We start from the raw sequence: 27,619 nt of genomic DNA on the forward strand, positions 1-27,619 counted from the left end.
ACATTATTTAAAAATAAAATTAACGTAGAGTTTTAAGTAAAAATTTAATAATTTATGAAAATTAAAAGTACCCATTGATTAATTTTACATAATGTATATATTAATTTGAACAGGGAAAAATATTATGAAGTCATGTGCAGTCCAATGTGACTATGTCATAAAATTAAAACGTGAATAAAACACCATTCGCGGCGTTATTATGGGAATTGGTTATATTGAATAACACTCTAAATAGTAAGTATCGGGTAGGCCTAAATCCCAGACGCGCCGCACTAGCCGCCCTCTTATAGTCTTATAAGTGGATTCACTTCACACCTTCGAAACAAGGCTGTATTTCGTATCCACCAATAGGACTCTACAATTTAAAAGCATCTAATAGTATTATTAATCCGCGGGCTTGGATAGGTACTCAAATTATTTAAGCCATAGATTTCGCATGTCAGTATTTATTGCATTTATTTATAATTTTAAATGAAAACGTACAGCTGATTCGTATACAATTAACGTCTCGCGTATACCGAGTATTATAATGGCCAGTATTATGATCGATATAATATATTCGTCGAATTATGATGGTTCTTTCCAAGCACTAAGATCCAAACTCAACAAATGATCGCTGCATTTCACCATTTGTGAATATCTGTAACATGCAATAATTAACAACTAGTGGAATACATGTCTAGCTGCATAATATTAAAATCTATTTTGTCGTGTATAAACTATAGAATTAACAATCAATTATCGATATTTTAAATATTAAAGACTATCGGATGTAAAATGTTATTACCTCAAATATAGTAAATTATTGAGTTGCACAAAAAAATAGTCAATTTTCGATCAAATTAAGTAATAATATTTTTTAACATTAAAAAAGATTATAATATAGTATTTATTAATTGTTATTTGTATCAAGCTTTAAATATTCAATTATAACTTGTATTTATAGTAGACAATTTTACATCTTAAATGACTATAATATGATTAATATAAATGATTTGTATAAGAAATCAATTGCGTGTACATTTTATGATGCAAATAGTTTAAACAGTAATTAATTCTAACACAAAATATTGTTTGTAAAACTCGCCTTTATTTTTCCTCGCATTAAAAACAAAAATGTTATAAAAATAAAAAAAAATAATGAATTTAAATTAACCCGAGATATTCAAATTATATGCACTATACACGGATTTAAAAGGTCAAAACAGACATAAAAAATTATGCGAATAATTAAAATTCTAAACGATAAAATATTGAATACTTTTCTTATTATATATATATAGCATATTATTATACAACTAAAAATATATATTTACATTGATGGCTGAAAAATATCAATCGGCACTTCATCTAATTTAGTTGTGGCACATATTACATGACCCAGGTCGAGGTTTCTCAAAGTTCTTAGTTTATCTAATATCATAAGCAAATACATAGAATATAGTAATAGTAATGATATTCATAAATTAAATCATAAACCTAAGAAAAACACCAATAACTGTATGTATACCTATTGAAAAACTTCCCGGTTGTCCGCTCACATCAACAAAGAAACGATCGCCGTATCTAATACGATAAAATACATCAGCTAAGAGGCACTGTGCAGTTTGACCAACCGTTCCACCATCGACTGGTGGTTCGAGTAAAGCTCCCACGAGTAGATCAATGTCATCCACAGTCGCGTACAGGCCTTTGAGTGTTTCGACGTCCTATAACCACGATTGATATAATTAATATAATCCAATACAAATGTATAGAGTTAAGTTGGGATCAAGTAATTGATAATACATTAATTTAGAGTGTAAATCAACATAATACACTCCATGTTTTATAAATACTTAAAATATAATTTAAAAATAAATAACTTTAGGTTTTACAAAGCTACATGAAGTGGACGGTGGTAATTTTAGGTGATTCTAATGCTATTAAGTAATAATGGTAATTATTTATTTAAAAAATCAAACGAGAACCAAATTATTAATTTTAGTGTTTTCTAACTTACTGATTAACAATACGAGTATGATTATTATTAAAACAATATTATATTTAAAATTAAAAAAAAATCTATTAACTTACATCAAAGGTTAAAAAACTTAGTAAATCATCAAATGAATTTATTTTTGATAAACCACACCATTCTCTCATTTTAGTATAAGACTTTAGGCCGACATCGCGCCCTCTTTGAATGTCCACTGACAGCAAATCTTGATTTCCAGTGATTTGACCATTGAACATGAAATTTGATATCTATAACAATATTTAAAAATATTTATGGTGTAAAACAAAATGTTAATCTTATAAAAAATATAAATCTTTTTTCGCCGTCGTCAAACTATAAAATAATTTAGTCGAAGCTGATGCTAATCATTTTTAAAGATGATCTGATGACTTTACTATTCACATATAAAGCATCGAAGATATAATAACGGAATACTAATTCATGGATAGTGTATATTATTTTAGAACAGCCTAAAAAGTGATTTTATATACTAAATAATATTTGATCGAAGTATGGATTTATCGGAATCCACAGTAGTTGTATAATAATGACAATAAAATTATATATAATTATTGTATATATTCTATACCATGTACTGTGTCTGTGCATCTATGCAACCTTCAAACTAATTTATATTTACAGTACAGTAAAGCATATTTTGAAAGTGTATTACTCAAATACATTTAACAAATACTAGTTTAGACTATGTATTTAAGCGAAATTAAAATATTTAAACAAATATATATTTTAAATAATTTTCAATAATAGTATTGGGTAGGTATTTACATTTTGCATATTATATTTATATTATATTTTATTTTTTAGTGAGAGAAGTCTATGTAAATGGTATACCTTTTATAAATTATTTATAATAAATTTTCGTACGTAATAAAAAAAATATATTAAATTAGTACAAAATTTAACGTTAAAAATAGGTAATTAAATTTAAAAATATAATTAAAATACTTAATAATACTTTAAAAAAGTAATAAAATTAGTTTGTTTTGAGATACCATTAGACCGATAAGGTTACTTAAATGGTGTACATAATAAATACTTTTATTTAAATACTTTCTAACACTGTGTTTGGTGATACAACGCATTATACTATTATGTATTTTCATAATATCGCCTTAATACATTTATATATTTTTTTATACTAGAAATTATTATATATTATAATTTATATGATACTATTACTGTTTTTAATAAGTATATAAAATATTTACAGAGTATTAAATACTTACTAGATAGTTATACGACGGGGAATAATAACGACCCGGTGTTATCGTCATGCCTCTGACTATATCGTCAAGATTTGAGCCCTTTAATAAGGGGTCAGGTATGGACATCCATTCGTTAAGTTTGGCTGTATCTACTACATCATAGTTTTTGTTCATGTAACTTTCGATAAAAAAAAAATTATATAAAACAATCAATATACAATAATAATGTTTCACAATAAATAGAAAAGATTTACTTATATATAGAAGCCACAGTATTATGAGGCACTCGGAAAGCACCAGCTGCAAATTCTATAGACAATTGCGGCATGAGTAAGGGATTATACTTTGTCCTTTTAAAATTTGAAAGATTTAAGCCAACGCTGTTTGTGTATGATTCACCTAAGGATATTATGTATAAGAAAAATTAACTTTAGTTTTATATTTTAAACGGTAATTAAGAAAAAATAATTACACAATATTCATCAGTTATACCATTTTTATACCATTCCTTACAAATGAATGTCCGATTTTTTTCTAATTAACTAATAAAAACTATAATTATAGCCTAATAAAATATTTAAAAAAATTGTTTAACGAATAAATAATTTTAAATATTATACAAAATTTTAAGTCGGGAACATTACAATATTGTATAAACAGCAGTACAATACTAAATAGTTTTTAGTATCTATCTTTGATGTATCATTGCATGTATATTTTTTAATAATGTCAATTGTAACTATAATAATATTAAATAACACTTAACACTTTGTTAGAGCTTAGTCAAGTTTAGTGAAGTTAATTAAAATACGTATATCGACAGATATTTTTGTAGTCAAAATAATTTGTTTATACAAAATGCACTCCAAATTTTTTCTAATATAATAATATAAATATTATATTAATTATTATTATACCATTAAACTGATTTAGACATTAAAAAAAACTAAAGTAATTTTCAAAAAAAAATAAATACCAAGTAAAATAGGCAAGTAATCCCGATAAGTAATTATCTGGTTTAGTGCACCAATGAATTTTCGAGTTTCTTGATATAACACTTCATCAGTCCATTGAGGATTTATGTTTTGTAACAAATCAGCCACAACATTATGAAACCGGGTAAACATAATAGTATACGATGTAATCCCAAAGTGTTGATTTATTCTTGGGTCTCCTACAAAAAAAAAAAAAATATTTATAAAAATATATATTTATAATTTTTTTTTTTTATGAACACAATAATACAATGTTTAATTTATTTTTATTTACATTTTTCAAGTCATTTCATCTATTGATTTATAAACACGGTTTGCTTACTATGAAAATTAAAAAAAAAATTTTAATTTGATAAAAAATAAATTTAAAAAACGGATAACTGATATTCACATAAATGTATGGTATAAATGATTCTATATTTCTATTTAAACAAGGCTTTGATATACATTTATGTATTCTCAAAAGTTATGATAAGTTTTTAAAAATTCAAATAATTAAATAATGATTGCACGAAAGAATTCAACAAGTTAAGTGGGTATGTGTACTTCATTATAAAAATTACGCATAAGTACATTTTTGATACGTCGTATACGAAATATAAAGCAACAAATTAAATGTCTACTATTAATTAATTAACATTATTTCATTAAACACATCGTACATTATTGTACATTAAGAACGTTACGTCAAAGTAATAGGTAGGATAACAACAGTAATACTTAACCAATTTTAAATTTGGATAAACTAAAAATTACAGTTATTTTAACATAAACACGCGTATACGATTACCGGCTTCAAAACAATAACCGACGTTAGCCCGCCCATCGCATAGTAATGATCCTTCACGGTTTCTTAGAGGACAAAACTGATTTTCATCTACGATGTCTGTTATCAATTTCCCACCATTAAACGTTCTAATCGAATCCGCCTTATCTGATTGGTGTCCGTACAATTGTGAAGAATCAATGAACGATGTCGCCTGATTCATCTGCGAAAGAATTATCAAATATTCAAATATTATACCTTTAATGTTGTGGATAAATATATTAAATTTTCGGTAGATGTAGAAAATAGATATTTAAATATATTTTCAGACATTCAATTCCATCGGAATATTTTCAGAGAACAATAAAAACATGAATATAACCATAAAAGAGTAAACACAACGAAACTAAAAATTGCATAGATGAATTTCAAACGATTGGACGGCACAGATACTAATTTTAAGGATAATATTATACTTCATAGTTTATACAAAAATACTGTTAAAATAGGCTCGACGATACGCCCTCGAGAATTATAATGTAATACGTAAATAATTCTCCTGAAAAACATAACGATTATATGTATATGATGGAGTTGGATCCAATCATATTGTTCGTCTAGACTTAAGAGCCTTTACAGTTCAGATAATTAATAATAAGAAAAATAAATAAACTTCCAGCAGTTTGATTTAATTTTTGAAAACTATTTATTTTTTATTGAAATGGCCCCTTCTATAGGTTTTCTCGTAAATAGATTTTTAAATTATTCATTCTGTGATAACATCTACAATTTAGATCGAGTATGAACGCATTTCAAGATTTTCTGTGCATTATAATATATTATAATATATCGATTAAACATATTAATAAACAATATAAAAAATAATTTTTTGACAACACACTTAAAAAAAATGATAGGTATTTAATAAATTATTATATGTTTTAAAAATTACAGGTGAATATAGGCGAATTTTTTAATGTGAAACAGATCACGATGCCGTCACGCCCACTCTCCGCCGTTGCCGTTGCCCACTTCCGATGTTGTGCGGCGGTGGCGCTTATCAGTATAAATGTAACCCAAAATAACCGCTGTGAGCGTTTTCGTACGTAGCGTTGTACACTTGCACCTGTGTTGTTTGCTATCAATTTTACGATCGCCGCTTATAAACACGGTAATTAATAATTTTTTACTAATATTATTGTTATTGCGCTAGAAGATTTTAAGGGCAATGTTATTGAGTAAGAATACCAGTGACGGTACTAACGAAACACTGTTTTAATTTATTTTACTCCGTGTGTATAAGTATATTGGTTTTCATTAACTATGAATTCTTTTAATAACCATCAATTTTGATGTTTCACACATCTGCAGACAGTCAAGCGTCCCGTGACGGCTCCCTCTTTTTATCCTTATTTGTCACTATTTAAAATATATAATGTACAAATAAATCGTTTAATGAACTACAATATTTCATATAAAAAACCAAACCCTCACGTTTCAACTCGTATAGTACCCAGATATATAAATTATAAACACAAGGTTTATTTTTAATTTTACATTGGTCATTAATTATACCTAATTAAAAATTAAAACTCACTGGAATTTGAGGAGTTATTGAACAGTTGAAATTATTGGCAGCAGTCATTGCACGTCTAAATTCCATACATCTTTGATTACCACCATGAACTGGGTCATTCAGAGGTACCTCAATAACTAATTGACATTGATATGGACTACTGTTGTTTATCTCCTTAAATGGAATGTCACAACATATTGGTGGTCCTATTCACATTATCGACAATAACTTTAATCGTAAATCATGGTTTAAAAAAATACATAATTAAATAAATCTAAATGATATAATATAGTACGTATAACTTGAAAGTCAGAAATATTGTAAATTATATTCGATCAATGATCTGATACTATGCCATTATTTCTACTGTCATATATTATGTACCTTTGTAAGCCTAATGCGTAATATACAACATGTATTTATACTAATAAAGTAATATGTACACAATGGAATTGTTTAATGTATACAAATAGTTAATGTTGGGTAGCATGCGAACATATAATACAATATTCAACTAACTTCTACAATCACATGTTTAGAATTAAATACATTTAAAATAAATTTTGAAAAAAATGTATTTATAAAATATAATTTAATTACTTATTTTGGCATTAAAAAAAAAGAAAATTACTAACTAAAAAGTATACTTGCATACTAAAATACCCATAGGAGGGGGAAAGCATATTTATTATTATTAAAATAATGTTTTTGTTATTTAAAAATGCACATAGTTAAACATTAAGGGGTATACAACTTAATAATCGATGAACTCTTTAAATTTAGCATTCAAACTTCAAAAATTAAAAAAAATGTTAATATCTAATAGACTTTTTACACACGATTATGGCATTTTATTTCTAATAGAATTTTAAAAAAATAACACAATTTTTATTATAATAGAACTATTCAACTAAATATTCTAGCAAATTGAATCTAATTGGTTCTTTTAGGAGCTTAAAAGTAAGATTACGTGATTAGGTTAGATTAATATAAATAAAATACAAATTGTCCTTCGAAGTTAAAGCAGAGGTCGGAGGTGTGTCTCCGCTAAGATTCATTTTTTCGCCTGTAATATAGTTTATAATTTAAGTCATATTTAATATAGATCTATTACAATGACCTATACAATTACAAAATTTAACAATTAAAACCTACTATATAACAGCGCCACTACCACAGTAGTTTAGCCTATGAGTTTTAAATTTTAATTGTGAATTAAATAAATTATAATGTAAAAAACTAATTTTTACCTGAAAAATCTGGTGGCAGGAGACTGATGTCATGAGTGATCCATTGACCATATTGACTTAGATGAAAATTGTTTGAGTCTGGTAAATCACGAGGTTCAAAAAATAATAACAATTGTACTTTTCGTGGTCTGGGCAACAGCGATCCGTCAACTTGTTTTCGAACTTCATGATCACCTAATGAAGCAAATAATAAAATTATTATATATATATTATATATTTATATGTATAAGTATAATATATAATATTTACTTAAACAAATTTAAATTATATTTATAAAACAATTAAATTATTAAACTTCTAATTAGGTGCCCAATATTTTAAGCGTTACATATTTTTCTATGTTATACTATCAATGGGCAGTAGACCAAACTAAAGATCCATTGAAATATAATATAATCACAAGTAAAAAACGAAAATTGAAAATGCTTATTTCTACATATTTCGTTACTTAGACAAGAAATACAATTTAAAAAAAAACTAAAATACATTTTTAAATAAAAATATATAAATACATTTTCTTTATTTTTGTATGATGGTATGCAATATGCATAGTAAATTTAACTTTTATTATAAATGTTTTGCTCAATTATTGAACGTAGAAATTATTTTATTTTTAGAAAAGATTTATGCAAACAAAAAAAAAATGTATAGGTTTAAAAACATTTTTTGATAATACCTCAATAATTGAAATTTTAATATGAATTCTAATAGTAAAGACCTGCGGCACAACAACAAATTATTTTCATTATTTTATTTTTTAAGTATTTATTTTAATAAAATATATTTCACATAGGTACATTATAATTGTCATGTCTAGGGCTCGGATTTTAAAGCATAATAAATAACAAAAAAAGCATAAAATTGTTTAAAAAAAAGCAAAAATGAAGCATATTTATTTTTAAAAAAAGCAAAAAAAAAGCACGACTAAAAATTAACACGAATTAGGTTATAATTTTATAAAACTGAATAAAAAAAAATTGAAAAATTAATTTAAATTAAAAAAAGAATTTACTACCATGTATTTGGTAAGATTTTCAGAAGTGAAACTGACTCTATTGTCTGACAGGATGTTTTTATACATCGAAAACGAATGCTCTACATCCACTGAAGTGATCGGTGCATACTTCATGCAAGAGGTTTCGTTTAAATCAAACCCATGATAATTAATTTCATCTGATGAAACGCCACACAGTATAGTATTAATGTCCAGTACATTTCTTATTAAGTAAATAAACACTTTTATATAATAATTTATTACGGGTTTTGACATTTCTTATAAATTATATGAACATTTTTTTAATTACTATAGCGTAACAAACAAATAAAAATTACACAGCTAGAATAACTGAAGAAAGCAATAAAAAAGCAAAAAAAGCATTTATATTAAAAAAAGCAAAAATAAATTCGTTTATTTCGAATCAGATTAACGTGAAACGAATTATGTATAAAAATTAGATTTTTATCTTAAATATATAAAAAGAAGCATTTGCTTTAAAATCCGAGCCCTAGTCATGTCCATACAAAATTTATTTTAATTTATATAATTTCTAAGCATTATTTGTAATTTGTAGTACTAAGTACTATTTATTAAATATTTGTATAATATAATAAACATTAAACTTATTAGATACTAAATAGGTTATTATTAAAAAAATAAATTAATGGTAATTGATAAATAAAGCATAATCAAAGGTATTTAGTACCCATATTATGTTAATAATATAGGTCATAACGCTAAACATTATTTAGTTATACTTATTATCTTCAATTTTTTTCAATAGTTTAATATTTTATTGCCACAGAAAAAGTATAAATTTCATAAATTTTAAGGAATCTATAAAATCTATACTATTTATAATAATTAATTTTAGCAAAATAAATTAAAATAGGTATCTTATGTACTAAAAACTTTACAAAAATATGTAATTAAATAAATTAAAATTATAATAATAAATATAACTATAAAGGAAATTCAATACTATTTGTACTTATTACGTTATATGTGCTGTATATACTATGTATACACATAGACTCATAGTATATGTATTAGCATACGTATACTTATTCTAATGAGTCTTATTAAATTAATATATTGAAACCTCAGATTCTTCAATAGTTTTTAATTACGTAAATGGTAAGTAATTAACGTAAAAGAATAAAAAATGAAAAAACACAATAACTCATAATATTATCGAAAAACCAATATAATCATATTCATCATAATATTATGCTTTCGTCATTTAGCTAAAAATCAAAAATATACAGACATTCAATGCCAATATACGAGTAGATAACACATCTAAATAGTAACAGCCATCTCTAAAATAATAGTTTTAGATATTTCTTATGATTGTGATTAGTATTTTTAGTATTCTTAAAATCTATCCACTATCCAGACTCACCATCGTTATAATCAGCGTCGCAAAGTCTGATATATGGAGTTACGGACGACCCCCACAACGGGTTCATTAAGTTATTGCATGTGCCATTTGCTGTCCTGTAAATAGCATTTTCTGTGCAGGTCACTTCGGGTGCACACTTGTCATAGTATATGTTATTTGAATCAGGACCGTCTCCGCAATAAACAACAAGGTCATTATCGATTTCAACCTAAATGTTAAATATCAATACGTTTAAATAATTAAATAAATGTACTAACAACATAGTTCTATAATAATAACTATATGGGTACCTACCCATGAGTAAGGGTTGCATTGTTTCAATTCGTTTCAAATATTTACTCATTTCACCTCATTTTTTATATAACCAAGAACCAGTTAGGTGAGAGCTACGGTGGTTTGGCGTTTGGCCCACATAATTATAAGTAACTTAACTAATTGTTTAAATTTAGTCTACCTCTATTCTCCCGCTCGCGTTCGGCTTCTTCCTTTGTGGACATGACTTTTTTCGCGTAGTGCGTCATTGTCTGCCAGTTATCAACATTCTGCAGCATAAATGGTACTATGTCTTCAACCTGACCTATGTGTCCGAAAAGCTATCATATCACTTGCCTTCTGCCTCTCAATCCAGGCACTCTATCAAGGTGTGATTTTCGTCGCCTATGTTGGTCACAGTGGTAACAATAGGTGATGGCCTCCTTCTTGGTTTTGTGTAGGCAGTAGCCGAGATAGCCATGGCAAAGATATGCTACATTAGACGGAACTCTAAGTTTCCGTGTGGGCGGTTAGACTTATGCTATTCCCCGTCTTTGGCCAGAGTTCTGGTCCAGCTACCTGTTGTTATTTCCGCAATTACGTTTATCCACCTAGTCATGATTTCGTATCAAGGAGAATGGTTTTCTCGCTGCTGCTTCTTTTTTAGGTGATACTTAATAGTCGAAGTAGAGGTTCCTTTCAGGATATTTGTTGCCACTTCCGATGCTGTGCTGTGGACTCTGTTTAGGATGCCAGCGTTTCCGAGAGCATGGTCCATAGTTTGCGCCAACGAGGAAGCTCCATATAGAAGTATCGCGTGGATAACTGAGACCGTTAGCTTTTTTCTGGGTTCCTTAGAACCTCTTATATTAGGCATGAGACGGCCTTCAACAATTTCAATACAAAATTTCCGTCTATCATGTCAGGATTAAATATTATTCATAATGAAGTCCAAACCGAAATTTATGTTAAAATGAATAGTACAATTTTTTTAAAAGGGCGAAAGATACTCAGTATTGAAATTACAATAAATAAATAAATTTAAAATTACATATTTTTGGCTAACACGGTATAAATGTATCAAATCTACGTACCATAACTTTGACAAATAATTTGGTTCTTTATTATTAATTATAATATGTATTGTATATTTATATGTATATATTCATTAACATTTATCAACTAAAAGATTAAATATTTTCGATAAAAAAAAAATACAATGGTAACTTGAATTCGTCTTTAAATAATATTACTTTGGGCGAAAACATGTACCTAACTACGGCTGACAAAATTCAAAAACATTAAATAATGATTATTTAAAAATCATTAAAAAGGTAAATAACTCATTAGATTCCTAAACAAAACACACCATACAATCAATTGATTGGTTTTTTCCATAGTTGTATAATTATATTATACGTAATTATTAAGTAATTATTGTATTATTATTATTATTTGTATTTTTAGTTTTGTACATGTGTTTCATCATTATTTTTCAAACTAAATTAAATTTAAAGTACCAAACTATAGTTTATCTATACATAAAACTTTTTTTTAAATATAATATCAATAAAAATCTGTTTATTATGATGTACTTAATTATTCATCAGTTAATTAATTATGTATTAATAAGTAATTACTACTTACGTTACAACTTTTGGAAGTTCCCAAAACTGATATGACACATAACCATACAATCAAATTTAGCATCCTGGTAGAACAGAAATTAAGCTCTGGGCATTCAGTGACTCACTAATTCAATATTTTTTATTTATAAGAAACACATAAGCATATAATACATTTAAGTTCTAATAAATGTAATTTGTATTTTACACGAAATTATGTAAATATTTGTAAATTTTTTGATATCATGCAGTTAATACTATTCTGTATACACTATCTACACTAATAAAATAGGTTAATGAACAATAGGTAATAACAAATTACTATTAAGATTTTTAACCCCAAGCCCATAATGGCCATAATAATATTCATATAATTTATTTAATTTTAATAATATAATTATTATTGATGATAGCGAAAAATATATTGTAATGTTTTATTTTATTTATTTTTTTTTTTTTTGATACTATACTCCACAAATCTCTCAAATGTGTTCATTCTAGTTACGGAAATGGTTGCTTTTTTTATAAAACACTACAGACTTAAACATTTTATATTTACATTATTTTTTTGCGAAAAATATCAATATTAAACAAAACGATTTTAACAAAATCTATAAGCACTATAATAAAAATAAGTTTCACTCAGAATTATTTTTGAACAGTGTTCACAGTAAAAAAAAAAATTACATACCTTAAACCGACAGTTTTCGACTTACTTATATTAACTTTACACAACTATTAGAAATCTAACAAATAAATACACAAATTATATTAAATGTGAAGAAATAATAATTTCTATGATAAAACAGAGTTGAACACGATAATAATACTACTATAAGATTATCTATGTTTAATATGATATTTATTATAAATAGTTGCACAATAAGTCAATCATGCATATATATGTCATAAATATGTCAATAATGACATTTAACTGACAATATAAACACTTGTTTTATGACACTTTGGTAAAAAAAAAAAATTTTGCTAGGTACCTCTACGATGAATTTTAAGGCATTATAAAACAAAGGAAAAATTTAAACAACTTGTATATTAACTTCTTCAATTTCCTCACTTTACCGATAATTCGCGGGAACGTAGCGAATATCAAGTATTTGTACAAGTACTATGTTATGCGAGTATCGGAAAATATTTGTCAAGTACACAAAAGTGAGATTCCAGCATTATATTTAGTCAAAATCGCCCAAATGACTGTGTCAACAATATTAGTAGTTTACATTTAATGGAATTTAAGACAAGGTAAATCCACTGACATTATTGAATTTATCACAGGCAGTACCGCATAGAATCAACTAGTACAATTAGTGTATGAGTTAATACCTACTTATGATGTATAAAATAGTTTTATTATAATAATTACTTTTTGTAAATATTTTAATTTTAATTGAACTGTATTGTACAATTTTAAAAATGTTATCTAAAATATTTACTATAAATATTTATTTATTAAAATTATTTAATATATTCTATGATATATTTATTTTGTAATATTAGTACCTTAAATATATACTATTTAAACTAGGTAGTTTTTTTTTTTTTGTTAATTTCCATTTGAATTAATAACAATTTATCAAGTTAACATGTTTTATTAACTTTCCATGCTCCAAAGTCCAAATTTAATGATTTACAGTTGTACATTTCTGAAAGCCTTAAAACAAAATTATAAGAAATTATCTAAACGCACTAAATAATTTAAAATTGGACATTTGTACCTATTTAGTATGTATTTCAATAATTTATAGTTTAAATAAAATTGGAAATATATAATCAATTGGCAAATATTACATACCCATTTGGCATGAAAATATCACTTGGTAATTCATTAATATTTGTCGTTGCACAAAATAATTTAGTAAGATCGAGACTCCATAAGACATCAAATTGTTCTAATATTACAAATAATTATATAAACTATCATTATAGATCCGTAGTAAAAATGCATATAACTAATTATCGTATATACCCGTAGAAAAACTTCCCGGTTGATCTTGTACATCGCAAAAGAAACGATCGCCATATCGAATACGATAAAATCCATCAGCGAGTATGCATCTTACTGTTTCACCAACCATTCCACCATCAACAAGTGGTTCAAGCAAAGCTCCTACTATCAAATCTATATCTTCGACACTGTCATAATTATCTACCAATAGCTTAATGTCCTGAATATGATCAATCAGTAGTAAACATTAAAAACGTATTCAAATAGATGTATTACCCATATTATATAATATGTTTTAATAACCGAAAACATACTTTTAATTAAAATCTGCTATAAATCAAACACATTTAGGTCAAACAATTTGAACAACTGCTATGGCTGACAAATTTTTGGGTGTGTTAATTTTATAAGGTGGTTAAAATTTATTTATACAAATATTTTTGTGTTTATTGTAAATTATCAAAACTTTTGAAATTTAAATTGTTCAACGATAATAAAATTGTGCTGTTTAAAATTTAAATATTTAATGTACCTACTTATCACGGTAATATGCATTTATATTAAACCTATCAGAAAACTGCAGGAATAATTTTTTACGATTTAATTTCATAGTTCAATAGATAATCAATAGACACGTTAATTCCTTACAAAAATACGTCGTACTTTAAAAATGATGAGTATTTATAAAACATATGCAAATAAAATGTGAAATAAAATATATTCATTCCTTACTTCTATATAGTCACCATGAAATAAACAAGGGGGAGTTGCACAAATTATTGTTGTTTTGGGGTACAAAATATTAAAATATGGCACTGCTGATAGGTGGAAGCTATTTTTCCTAATAATACTAATGGAAATGGAAACAATTAACTATAATGACATATTTTTTTATTTTTTAGATAAAAAAAATGTAAAAATAATTGTGTAAAATTTTAAAATTTCAACTAAACGTAAATATAATGGTATAGAGTATAAATTAGTAATTTTTAAGCTGTGGTTTGAGACATTGAAGGTCAGTAACGCTGTCGGTGGTTCCGACAATTGGTTGAAAATATACAAAAAAATTCATGTTATTCTTGTAAAATAAATTATGAAAAAAAAAAGATTATTTGAAATAATATTGAGAAAAGGGTCCACGTACTCAAAAAGTTTCACTGGTATAGACTATATAGAACATAAAGTGTACAATACGCATAACGTATAGGTAATAAAAATAAACAAGTACAACTTTATTTTTTTCATTTGTTCGATTAAAATATAAAATAGCTTGAAAACAACTTACAGCAGAATTTAATACGCCAACTAAATCATCAAATGATGAAATATTTGGAAACCCGCAAATTTGTCTGGCTACGATATATGGAAATACACCAACATCGCGGCCTCTTTGAATGTCTATACTACCTAAGTCTTGATCTGCAATAATACTTATCCAATCATGAAACATACGACTTGTTATCTGATATATAATTAAATGATTTAGGTTAAATTAAAATATTTCAATATTATGTAATTATAAAACGAAATTACCAGTAAATTATACGATGCTAATGGACAACGGCCTGGCTGGTATGACATACCTCTTAGTAACTCTTCAAGCTTAGATTTACTTATTAATGGATCAGGAATTGACATGTACTCGTTAAGTTTAAATTGTTCCGAGACATTATTGTTCTCATCTAAAAAACTTAATCGATCGTATAATCAATATAAAATAATTCACTTATTAAACACATTAACAAATTACTAATATATCGAAGGTATAACGTTGTGTGGAACTCGAAAACAACCTGCTGTAAATTCAACAGCTATTTGAGGCATAATTGATGGATCGTATACAGTCTTTTTATCTTTGGAAAGAAATAATCCAGTGCTCTCACAATACTTCTTACCTATGAACGTAACCTATACTATTTAATCGTTTCATATTAAATTTAAATTAATACATATTTCATATTTTTAATTTACGAGTATTGTACAACTTGTAATTCTTACTAATTTAATTTATATCTATAGGTATGCAAAATTAAATTTACAACAAATAATTTATATTATCTAAAATAGGTGATTCCTGTGTACCTACCAAGTAAAATCTGCAAGTAATCTCGATAAACTATAATCTCTTCAAGTGCTATAACGATCCTTCGAGCTTCTTGGTACAAAATTTCATCTGTCCAATCTGGATTTACTTCGTGTAACAAATCTGCTATTATATTATGAAACCTGAGAAACGTCTCTTCGTATAATATGAGACCAAAATGCTGATTATTTCTAGGATCGCCTAAAAACAACATATTAAAATATTATAATGATTTATATTTTTGTAATATTTTTTAATTGTTACAGTACCTCGATCAAAACAATAAGTCACATTACTTCGGCCCGTACAAAATGTTGATCCATTTCTTGATACTTGAACACCAAATTCTTGTCCATCAATCATCTCAGTTTTTAATTTTCCGAGTTCATTAGATCGAAGAGAAGCTGCTTTGGCTGCGGTCGGACCGTACAAATGAGATGCGTCTACGAACGCGGTTTGTTGGCTTACCTAAAAAATTAAATAACTTAATAGCTTATTTGAATTATTAGTGTTTTTACTTTGTTTTATGATGTTTAACATTTTAATATTATGAGAACATAAAAATAATATGTAAAATATACCTACATATATTCAAGGCTGGATAAGTTAACGAATTTCTTTAAATCTCCAAGTTAATATAGAAAAAATTTAGTTAAGTTAAGTTTAAAGCTAACTTTTATATTTTTACAAATTCGATAAATCAAAAATTAACATAATTCAAATTGATTAAATTAATAAATGCAATTTAATTTTCAAATCGATAAGAATATAAATAGCATGCAAGTATACCCACAAAATAAATGAACGTCCATACAAGTAAATAATTTAAATTGTCTATAAATAGTTAAAAAGCTTTTCAAAATGTTTTGAAAATTATGTTATGTATATTATTAAATGTTATTATAAATATTTGGTTTACAGTCATTCGTTTTATAACAAAATAACAAAATCGATTTTTGTCAAAAATTGGTAGGCGTAAAAATTTCTATTTTCCCCAAATTACTTGGAAAATTATTTGGAATATTCTGCTTTTTACCACTCAAGATACCAACAACTAAAATCACTTTCCTGTCAAAAAAATATATTGAAGTTGAAGATCGAAACATTTTTACTGCTCAAAAAGTGATGACAGACGCAAAAACAATTTTAAAAAAAAACCAAATTATTGTAAATATCAATCCATTGATTGCTTGACTCAGGATTTAAACAAATAAAGTTTTACAAATGGTAATAACTTTTTTTTATTAATCTTTAATAAATATTTGAACAAACATCATGATTTAATTTTAAATTTAGTAGAATTTCATACTATTTAATATTTTTAAAATAAATAAATAATTGTTAAACATATTTTGTTGGATATTTAAAAATATGTATATAGATATCTAGTTTATTTGGTATATTCAAACTAGAAATTATCAATCTATTTTAATGATTGAAAATGTTTAATCGTTTAAAAATCACTTATACGTAAATATTTTATAACCTAACATTGTGAACAACTAATTCTACACCCTTTTCGCTTACAACAAAATGTAGTCTATATTCGGAGGTAAAATCTATAACTATAAACGATAATATAAATAAAAACTCACAGGTATTTGAGGAGTTATTGGACAGTTGAAATCAAAAGCGGCCGTCATTGCTCGTCTAAATGGAAGACATGTCTTATTGATTTTAGAATACGACGGGTCTTGTTCGTCAATTTTAATTACTGCTTGGCAAACGAACGGAATATTGTCCTGATCCTGAACTGTACAACAATCCGCAGGGCTAACTAAAAATGATTGATTATTAATTATTTATAAATCATTTTAATTTGTTTTTAATACCCACAGGTTAACTACATAATAAGTATATTATTTTGGAACTAAATTAAACACAGATTACATTTATATGAACTAAGTATACTTATTGGAACGCCGTTCTGTTGATTCACGTAATTTATAATTTTATTAATATTAATAATGTTATCCAGGTATACTTTGATTAGTGATGAGTGATGATTATCGTGGTATAAATAGAAGTTATATTTGTTTTAAAAGGTGGACAAGTGGATACCAATCTGCTATATGGTCATAGGCGGTATGAATTTATACAGCGGGGGGAGGGGCTATAGCCTTTTTTAGTTCTCTTACATGGACGTATAAAATAGTACATTTTTATACGGGGGGCTAAACAGAGTTCTCGGGAGACTGTAGCCCATTAGTCCCCCCATTCTACATCTATGTATATAGTAAGTACCATTAGGTAGTGATTCACTGTAATGGATGTGTTAAATTTGAGTTCAATGACATATCATAGTACTTATACAAAAAAGTCAGCCTGTATCACTAATTATATTAATTCATAATATTATGTCTTTTGGTATTGCTATTAAAGTAATTATTTTGCTATTAATAATACGATAGATTTATTTAATTCTTGCTGTAATTATATTATAGGTATATTATTGTTATTAAATTTTGAGTCAATATCAATTACCTTACCGTAAAAGGTAAAATAGTGTAAATAAATAAACTTAGGTTACCTATTGATGTCAAATTTACAGCAAAATGTGTTAGAAGCATCTATCCCAACTATTCCGAAGTAAATGTATTCAAATCTCAAGTACCTACCAATAATACCCACAGACTTTTCATTCGAGTTTAAGAGCTAGGCTGCAGTTTCCTGAAAATAGAGTTAAATGGTTAAACCATTAATAAGGCCCAAAGCCAAACTTTTACGGTCATTGGAATTGATTTAAATGATCCATGCTTCTCTCGTGATCAGTTATATGCACCTCTCTCTAGAATGTATTACAATTATTATCATACCACCATCCACGTGAAAAACAAAAAATATTGTTTACCCGTCAATTTGGTAAATAACAATAATTTAAGTATAAATAATGAAATATGTTGAATTATTTTATAATATTTTTCTCAAATATTTTATGAATTTATAACTTTATAAGGTATAATTTCTAGCCTTAATATTGGGTATAGCTAATCTAATAATAATATTTAAGGAAATGTCTTGTATACTAAAATATAAATATATTATTAACAAACATTTTATCTATTCTCATTGGCGTGCGCACGGTGTATACGACGTATGTGTTAGGAGTAAACTTTTAAAATAATAAAAAATAACAATTACGTAAATACGATCGATTTTTACAACTTAATTATAATATCACAAGATTCATGAAATTATATCCTTTTCAATTAATATATAAAAATATGTTTTATTTTTCAATACAAAAAATTCTGATAAACATAAACATAATACTTTCTAACAAAAAGTAATGACAGTAATATAGTAATCAAAAATATTTTTAAGGCAATAGTATAAGATTTTATATTTTTGAGAATCAAATGTTATCATCTGCAATCTGCATGTTTGCATAGTGCATACCCTGTGACCAAAATCTACATACGCCCTACGGTCTTACTCTTGGTAAGATTACTATTTAAAAGTAAAAAATAAAGTGAACATTTTCGCTAATTTGATTTAATCATTCTAAATAATACGAGGGGTATCTAAAAATTAAGTCTTACTATTATAAATGAATGGATAATAGAGATATTAATGCATGGGCGCCTATTGAAATGGGGCAAGACTAAGCACTCCCCCATCCCTCACCAGAAAAAATAATATTAACTTATAATTTAATAATTATTACTATGATATTATTAACTAATGACTTAGACATCATAAAATAAATTATTTAACTACATTAGGATGAAATTAATGAAAAAGTACAGTTCTTATTATATTTTAAATTTTTTTTCTTGTACTTATTAAAATTAATTTTAATTAACTGTACTACACCATTACCACTATTAATTATAGCATATTTATATTCAAATTTTGAAATAAAATTACACCATTATTTAGCTTAAATTTGAAAAAAAAATTATTTTTCCCTCCGCCACTTAAAATGTTACTTATGGGTGCCCCATGTGTTTATGCGAAATATTAGTCATTACATCTTGTTATAAGTCAAAACAATTGTTTATCAATATTTATGCATTTTTTTCCTGGCATAGAGATACTCTTCGTATTTAAACAGTAATTAATTAAATTTTTATTGTATTTTACCAGTAAAATTGGGTGACATTAAAGTAATGTCATGTGTAACGTACTGGCCGACTTGATTAACATGATAATTTCTTTGGTCTGGAGTATCAGATTCAGGTGTTCTTGGAAAAAACAACGCCAACTGCAATTGACGAACTCCGGGCAGTTCCTTGCCATCCTTATGTTGTAATCGAATAGAATAGTTACCTATTAACACAATTTCAATGTATTATATTGTCAACAATAAATAAATGTATATATTATTAATTATTGATTTATGGACACAATGACTTGGTACTTTTCCTAATTTAATTAATAAAAAAAATGATTTATAAATTAAATTGTTTATTCGATAAATACTAAATATAAGTACCTAATAATTAGCATACTTGTATAATTATATATAGGTGACTACTATCTAATCCCTTTAATATAATAGTGCGATTATAATAAGATATTTTAAAAATAGATTGACAATATTTCAATATCAATTTGATATTGTGTACAACTCTCATCGATAATAATAAATCTAAATCAATACTCTAGTCAATTATTCACTAATTTCTATATACCTGACTTAAAACATACCAAGAACTGTAGAATTCATCAACAATAGATAACGATATAATGTACTTGCATTTAATACTTTTTATAATATCGTCAGGTTACTTATCAATTAAGTAGGTACAAATAAAAAAAAGTAATAATATATGAGTTGTTAAATGATAAAAAATATTGACCACTTACCATCATCGTAATAAGCAGGACCCAGTCTAACATAGGGGGTAAGAGCTGCACCCCATAATGGGTGTTCTAAGTTATTGCACGAACCATCAATAGATCTATATTTAGAAGTATTATCGCAAGTAACCGAAGATGCGCAGGTATCATAAAACGTTTCGTCTATTACCACGTTTTTAATTAAATTTACGTAATTTTCAGCCTAAAAAATAATAAGTTAATTATATAGATAGTGTAACGTATACATTGAAAAATATTTTTGAATTATTATTATTATATTTATTACAATACACAAAGCAGCTTATTAATATTATATAATAAGTCAAAGAATTAACTCGGCTATTAACTATGCATATTTTTTTAGCGCAACACAATTATTCCAAAGTATTAAATTCATGAAGTCAAGTTTTAAAATTGTATATTTGTTTTGCCTATAGGTATTTTACAATTTCGGACCACATATTATTATAATGACTGTTTCTCGATTTATTTACAAATGTACGATATAATCAAAAATGTATGCCTTTTCTATTCATAATTTATAAAATTATAAAATATTATCATCAGATCATCAATAGATGGAAGTATTATAAATTTGAAAATATCATGGTGATTTCAAGTAATACTTATTTATTTAAATTAATCCATGTAAAATAATAGTTACATACTTAATGTTAATTTTATATTTATACCAACTGTTTAAGAATTTTTTTATTTTTTTTTTATCCCTGCAAAGTTGTTAATAAAATAGTTTTATATTAAACATTTTAAATAAATATGATACAATATATTATTTTTGAATGATAATAAAATAACTATAATCGTTCTCTTTCGTTTGAAATTTAAAAATCTAATTTTGTCAAAATGTTTATAAAAACAAACTTGCGATTAAATATATTTTAGATTTTGAACAGAGTGATGAATGTATTAATTTTACAATAATGTGTTTTTTTTATGTGTCTGTCATCACTTTTTGGAGTAGTAATAGTGCTTTGATTTTTAACTTCAGCCTCTCTTTGAAAAGGAAATTGAAACTAGTTGGTATTTGTGTCAATAGTAAAAAATTTCCAGTAGTTTTCAAAAGCGTCAGGAAAAACCCTAAAAAAATAACAGAAAAACGGGATTTTTCACGCATAACCAGTTTTTGACAAAATCGATTTTTTTATTTTGCTGTAACTCAAAAACTAATTATTGTAAATACATGAAATTTTCACCAAATATATATTAGCGTTATCAAAATATAAATATATTAAAAAAAAAACTAAAAAAGATTTGCATGTCAGTATTGAGTACTTATCTCTCTACTGTAAGTAGAATATATTTCGAATAGGTTACTGCGATGTACGTGTTAAATTTGAATTCAACAATTATTACAAGTTCATATTATTGTATAAAAAACTGTCAGCCTATACCAATAAATATATTTTATGATATATTTTTTTGATATTGATATTAAAGCAATTTATTTTAAAATTGGTAATACGGTAAGCTTATTTAATTTTTGCTATTATAATAATATTGTTAATATTTAATTTCTATACTAATAATATATATTTGTAGGTACCATATTATATTATTTGTATTAACTGAGTCAATATAATATTACCGCAAACTTACTTATTATAGTAGTTTTATTAATAATAAATATTAATCGTTAGAGATAAACAGTATCAATAGGATCATGATATAAACAAGTAATATCTTAAAACCAATTTGTATGTTTTGAAAATGAAATCGATTTAATCAAACAATGGTTTTACTTAAAAATTCTCATTTTTTTTTTTTTTGTGTGTTATTTTCGTGATTATTTTAAACGATATAATGTTGCCGTTTTTTACTAGGTATGTAAATTAACGTTGTAATTTATTGCTAAATTAAATGAGCAAAATAGTAGTTCGCCTACCACTTAACATGTTTGAATTACAACATAATAACTAAAATTGTTATTTTTCGTCAAAATGAGTACATTAATAGTCTATAAAATTTAGGAAATGTGCTTATATATATTTTTAACTTATAATCTATAAGAACCTATTGGATGACCTATTGGAGTTAAAATTTAAGATGTTCATCAAAATTTGAAATTCAAACACTTGAAAAAATTGTACAGTACCTACTTGCTAAATTTTATGATGGTCATAAAACAACTGTAGTACAGTAAACTAGTATTAAACTTTTAAGTACAAAAATAATTGTATCATCATAAATTGAAAAAAAAACTAAAAATTCAATATACTTAAATGTATATATATATAATAGCACAACATTTTACAGCATATTATAAGAATTCTATGACTCATAGAATATGCTAAAATAAATATTTTTGGAAAATTCCATATTGCCTACAAGATTGTTGCCTAATTTTTGAATTACATCAATATAACAAAATGGATTTTGTAGAAAATTTTTAGGTATGGCGTAAATATTTCCAGAGAAATATTACGCGGTTATTTTGCCTAGTGCTGGTAATTTTAAAGTAAAGTTCTGTCATAATGTGGTGACAAACACAAGAATAAAAATAAAAACTCGTATAATACCAATACATTTCTTATTTCACCCAGATTCTAAAACCTTCATATTTTATAGAGTTTATAAATTAGTTTTATAGATACTATAATTACTAATTAGTTTTAAACGTACTAAATAAAATGAACAACTTACATGAATTTTTAATAATACAATCAAAAATATTAAAATAGTTGGTTTATTTATGGATAGCATCTTTCTCCAAATATACTGTAAAAATAATAAAAGGAAATTTTAACTTATTTTATTTAATTTGTAAACTTAAAAAAATGTCTATTTATTTTTATACCTATATATAGTATAATATTTGCATGATATATTGTAGATACTACATATATTTTATAAAAATATAGCTAATTCATTAATTTAACTGAATATTTCAATATTAAATTTACAATAATGTTTTGTTTTCCGTGACAAGTTTCTTTAGTAATGTAGTATGTTCCTCCTTGTGTACTTAAAATTGAATTGCTAAGTTCTATAATCTATCTACTAGTTAGTTATATATATGTTAGCAATTGTTTTTTTTTTTAATAAGATAAAAAAAGTCATTTTTACATTATATAATCTCATTCTCAAACCACTACAATTTTTTTTTATTATTATTACTAGGCATTATCTTTTTATCTACAGGTATAAGCTATAATAGCTCTACTATTCAATAATTCAACGGAAAAATTATACAGTTCACAAAAAATTAAATTTATAAAAATAATATAGATATTTATAAAGTGGTATAGGTTTGTATTATTATAAAATATGAAGATAATTAAGATAAAAATATCAAATTATGAATCTTATGTAGTTAGCTTGCATATAAAAATAAAAAAAATATTATGGGGAAAATGTATACAACAGACAACAGTATAGATAATTATAATCAAACTTTACTTAATAAAGTCGTTAGAAAAGACAGGAGGGGCTTCATAATAGCTTTGAACTCGGAAATAATAAAAGTAAATAAATTTTCGTTATTCGAAAAAAATGGGGATGGTTTTGGTTAGAAGATTAGAAGAAGTAGCTTGAACAATGAACATATGATGATTTATTGGAATTGGAATTTAAAGTGGATTTAGCAGAGTTATCTTTGGTTTTGGAAGCAAGAATGACACGTTTTTTTGTCGAGTTTGACCGTTGGAAAATTGAAGTATTTTTATAAACTGAACCATTTTTATAATTAGCTGGATATCTATCATGGTATAGTGCACACTAAGTAGGAGAGTCTGGTGACATATTGCATACGTCAGATTTGTGTTCTTCACCACATCTGATACATCGTGGATCATGATTGCAGTAGCTCTTAGTATGCCCATAAGACAATAAGCGATATCATGGCGGTGAACTTTTAGGCGGAAAAGGTTTTTCGTTAACTATTTGAGTGTGCGGAAAAAATCAATTTTGTATAAGCTCAAGTTGTTGGTGGCTATGATCAGATATGAAGATATGGATTTACAGATACATTCTGTAAAGTTAATAATTGAGGTAAAACTGGAAAAATTACTCACGGCTTTTAAATACATTGGTGGTGGTTTTGGAGAAACTGTATGATTGTGCGCTTGGGTCTTCTCGGAAGTGTGCTTTTATGGGACTCACCTATTGTATAGTAAGTACTGAGTACCGATTTAAACTTATGAATATTTTTTTGTTTTTATCCTCCACTTTGGGTGAAATTTAAAATTATGATAGATTTCTTTTTCTTGGAGTTGAATTTGTATCTGTTATATCACGATTATTGAATAATTGGGCACCACTATACGTAACAGCAGATAAAATTGCAAACGAAAACCCAATAACAGAACGAGTGTGATGACCGTCCGTCCATTGTGCATTTGTGATAAGCACCGATTTAAATATTTTATAACATATATAGATCGTCTTTTACAAACACAATTCTAAACCAATAATATGTTTGTAAATTGATACAATACCAAATAAAGTAATTTCATGATAAGCTAAATAAATTACACACATATAACGTAGGTACTTACTATTAAAATTATTTGTAGATTTAATGACTGCTAAATATATTGAAAATACTTTTCTACACTAATACGAAATAACACATTTATACTTATATACAATATTAAACTGTGTCCTTCTATAGGTGTTTATTAAGTTCACTTTATTTAACTCTACTATACAGGTGATTGTAAAAACAAACAAAACTTACAAAAAAAAAATCATTACCTATGTAATTATTCAAAAAACCTCGTTCAAAATAAATAATTAGGTATCCAAATAGACCTTTACGCATTAAATATACGTCATGTAATATTACACAAAATATTATTCAACTGTAATAAATTTCAAGTATTCGATAGTAAATCAAAAAAAAAAAACACTTGTGCTTAAAACTAATTATTTACGTGTACATATTTTATTGCTTGTATAAACATAAAATGAAATTGAATACATTAAATTAAATATTGTATAATATTATATAACAAAATGACAATTACAATGTTTAAGCGTTAAGCCATATACAAGGAATAATATCAACCCATTAAACTAATTATAATTAACTCAATAAATTCAATAATTTTCATAAAATATATAAGTACTAAAGTCTACAATTCTTAATAATAATTATAATACCATATTCAACTGAATATACGTATATAATATTAAATTTCAACTTTTGTGATAGGTATTGAAAAAAAAAATTTCCTTAAATAGATGCCTTGAAGAATTTAGAATACTCGTACTTACTATAACAATTCAAATCCATTAATTCCACGAGCTTTAAAAAACGATATAATTCAATTTTTACTTATCCTAAAAAATTATAAACGCGTAGACATTAATAATAAAACCATATAAGATATAACCAATCGGAACAAAATGTATTTACATTTTACGTACCGATTCAAGAGTTTTCTTTCGGTACTCGTCGCTACCACATAATATCATATATGCTTAAGAAAAATTATATAATTAAATAATTTAGAACCTATCAACTGTCATTTGTGTGTAACGGTTGAAAGGTGAAATTTAAGTGACCGACATATTTGTTTTCACTTTTGTACCTTTGTTTTTTGTTATGAAATACCTATTGATTTTTATTGTTTATTTTATATATAATAATATATAACATTTAAATCCATATTGTAAACAAGATTAGATACTAGAAAATTTTTACACAACTATTCCAAAATCAAAATTATGTGTGGAAGTAAATAAAAATGATAGTATTATAGACTAGGTAGTAGGTACCCTACTAAAATATTAAAACTAATAAACAATGGGAACTAAAATTTCTATAAGGTTATTTCTACTTCCTAGTTCCTCTTATGATGCAAAAGAATTTTATATTAAATACAATTGCGATGTACAACGAGCTCAGTCAAGTGCAAATATTAAACATCGCTCGTGTTTTTCAGAGATTGAATATTTAATTATGTTATGAAAACAGCGTTCTATATTATTTGATTATAAACTGTTATAATATGATTAATACCTGTTTATAGATAGATGATTATAAAATATATTCAAAATGCTTATTAAAAGAACAAATTTGTTTACAAGAACATAGCATACTTATCACCGGGCCTGTCTTAAATTTTGGTCTTGAACCCGCCACTACATGATGATATCTATCGTGAACTGGCGGCAAACAAAAAATATTTATATTTATTTATCGTTTCACGGAAGTAAAAAATATAATGTACTACGCGCAATCGCATGACGCCCGATACAATCACCAATCAGTTCATTGACTATTCACTAATATATTATTAATTATTATACTTTATTTATGCAACACGATTTTAGATACATATTTCAATATTTGTATATGTCTTAAATCGTGACGCAGGTCGTTAACCAGAGGAGGGACCACCGAGAGCACTCCTCCCCCTACAAAATCTTTTTTTTAGCCGTAGTGTAATGTATACTGCACATTTCTTATAGGTTATATTATCATCAATATATTTACATAATTTAATTTATTAATAATAATATACTTAGGTATATTGATCGGGTTATAATATATTAATCAATGGTTTATGATCATTTGTAATGACGTAGTGAGAAACTTGGTGGCCCTAGGGCAGAGTTGGGCAAAATATTATATAGATAATTAATTATTCGAATTATTTTTTTAAAATTATTCGAATTATTTTTTTTATAATAATTATTCGAATAAAAATGT

At 25.8% G+C, this 27,619-nt stretch overlaps 2 protein-coding genes across 7 annotated transcripts; both read right to left on the minus strand.

Annotated features, from left to right (window-relative positions):
* Positions 1-430: 430 nt before the first annotated feature.
* Positions 431-12,997, minus strand: LOC132929279 (peroxidase-like). 3 transcript variants are annotated; one of them, XM_060994526.1, is made up of 13 exons: positions 12,783-12,997; positions 12,114-12,218; positions 10,215-10,422; positions 7,813-7,986; positions 6,584-6,768; positions 5,011-5,209; positions 4,202-4,399; positions 3,480-3,624; positions 3,247-3,403; positions 2,077-2,247; positions 1,511-1,709; positions 1,317-1,413; positions 431-640 (listed from the first exon to the last, which is right to left on the minus strand). In XM_060994526.1, the coding sequence occupies exons 2-13, from the start codon at positions 12,174-12,176 to the stop codon at positions 568-570; spliced, it is 1,869 nt and encodes a 622-aa protein (XP_060850509.1). In that variant the 5' UTR covers positions 12,177-12,218; positions 12,783-12,997; the 3' UTR covers positions 431-567. The 3 variants fall into 3 exon arrangements, with proteins under 3 accessions (XP_060850509.1, XP_060850510.1, XP_060850511.1); XM_060994527.1 differs by having other exon boundaries at positions 12,114-12,177; positions 12,783-12,940; XM_060994528.1 differs by lacking the exons at positions 12,114-12,218; positions 12,783-12,997 and adding an exon at positions 10,669-11,643.
* A 128-nt stretch (positions 12,998-13,125) lies between these two features.
* On the minus strand, positions 13,126-27,143 carry LOC132929278 (peroxidase-like). 4 transcript variants are annotated; one of them, XM_060994524.1, is made up of 13 exons: positions 27,007-27,143; positions 23,605-23,679; positions 20,950-21,145; positions 20,224-20,409; positions 17,733-17,914; positions 16,407-16,605; positions 16,141-16,338; positions 15,805-15,949; positions 15,588-15,744; positions 15,340-15,516; positions 14,076-14,274; positions 13,902-13,998; positions 13,126-13,760 (listed from the first exon to the last, which is right to left on the minus strand). In XM_060994524.1, exons 2-13 carry the CDS (start codon positions 23,662-23,664, stop codon positions 13,688-13,690), a joined length of 1,869 nt encoding a protein of 622 aa, XP_060850507.1. In that variant the 5' UTR covers positions 23,665-23,679; positions 27,007-27,143; the 3' UTR covers positions 13,126-13,687. The 4 variants fall into 4 exon arrangements, with proteins under 4 accessions (XP_060850507.1, XP_060850508.1, XP_060850506.1 ...); XM_060994525.1 differs by lacking the exon at positions 27,007-27,143 and adding an exon at positions 26,179-26,196; XM_060994523.1 differs by lacking the exon at positions 27,007-27,143 and adding an exon at positions 25,458-25,614.
* Between the last annotated feature and the right edge of the window lie 476 nt (positions 27,144-27,619).

Source organism: Rhopalosiphum padi, chromosome 4 (genome assembly GCF_020882245.1).
Source record: "Rhopalosiphum padi isolate XX-2018 chromosome 4, ASM2088224v1, whole genome shotgun sequence".
NCBI classification, from domain to species: domain Eukaryota; kingdom Metazoa; phylum Arthropoda; class Insecta; order Hemiptera; family Aphididae; genus Rhopalosiphum; species Rhopalosiphum padi.

Excerpts from the sequence above, each read along its gene's own strand:
- LOC132929278 (XM_060994521.1), bottom strand. Across the intron at positions 15,950-16,140 it reads TTACTTGCAGATTTTACTTG|GTAAGAAGTATTGTGAGAGC; the intron begins GTAGGTACACAG and ends TTACGTTCATAG. Across the intron at positions 14,275-15,339 it reads TTGGCGTATTAAATTCTGCT|GACATTAAGCTATTGGTAGA; the intron begins GTAAGTTGTTTT and ends GATCATATTCAG.
- LOC132929279 (XM_060994526.1), bottom strand. The coding sequence starts at position 12,176 with ATGCTAAATTTGATTGTATGGTTATGTGTCATATCAGTTTTGGGAACT. Across the intron at positions 1,710-2,076 it reads TAAGTTTTTTAACCTTTGAT|GACGTCGAAACACTCAAAGG; the intron begins GTAAGTTAATAG and ends TCGTGGTTATAG. Across the intron at positions 1,414-1,510 it reads ACCGGGAAGTTTTTCAATAG|ATAAACTAAGAACTTTGAGA; the intron begins GTATACATACAG and ends TTATGATATTAG.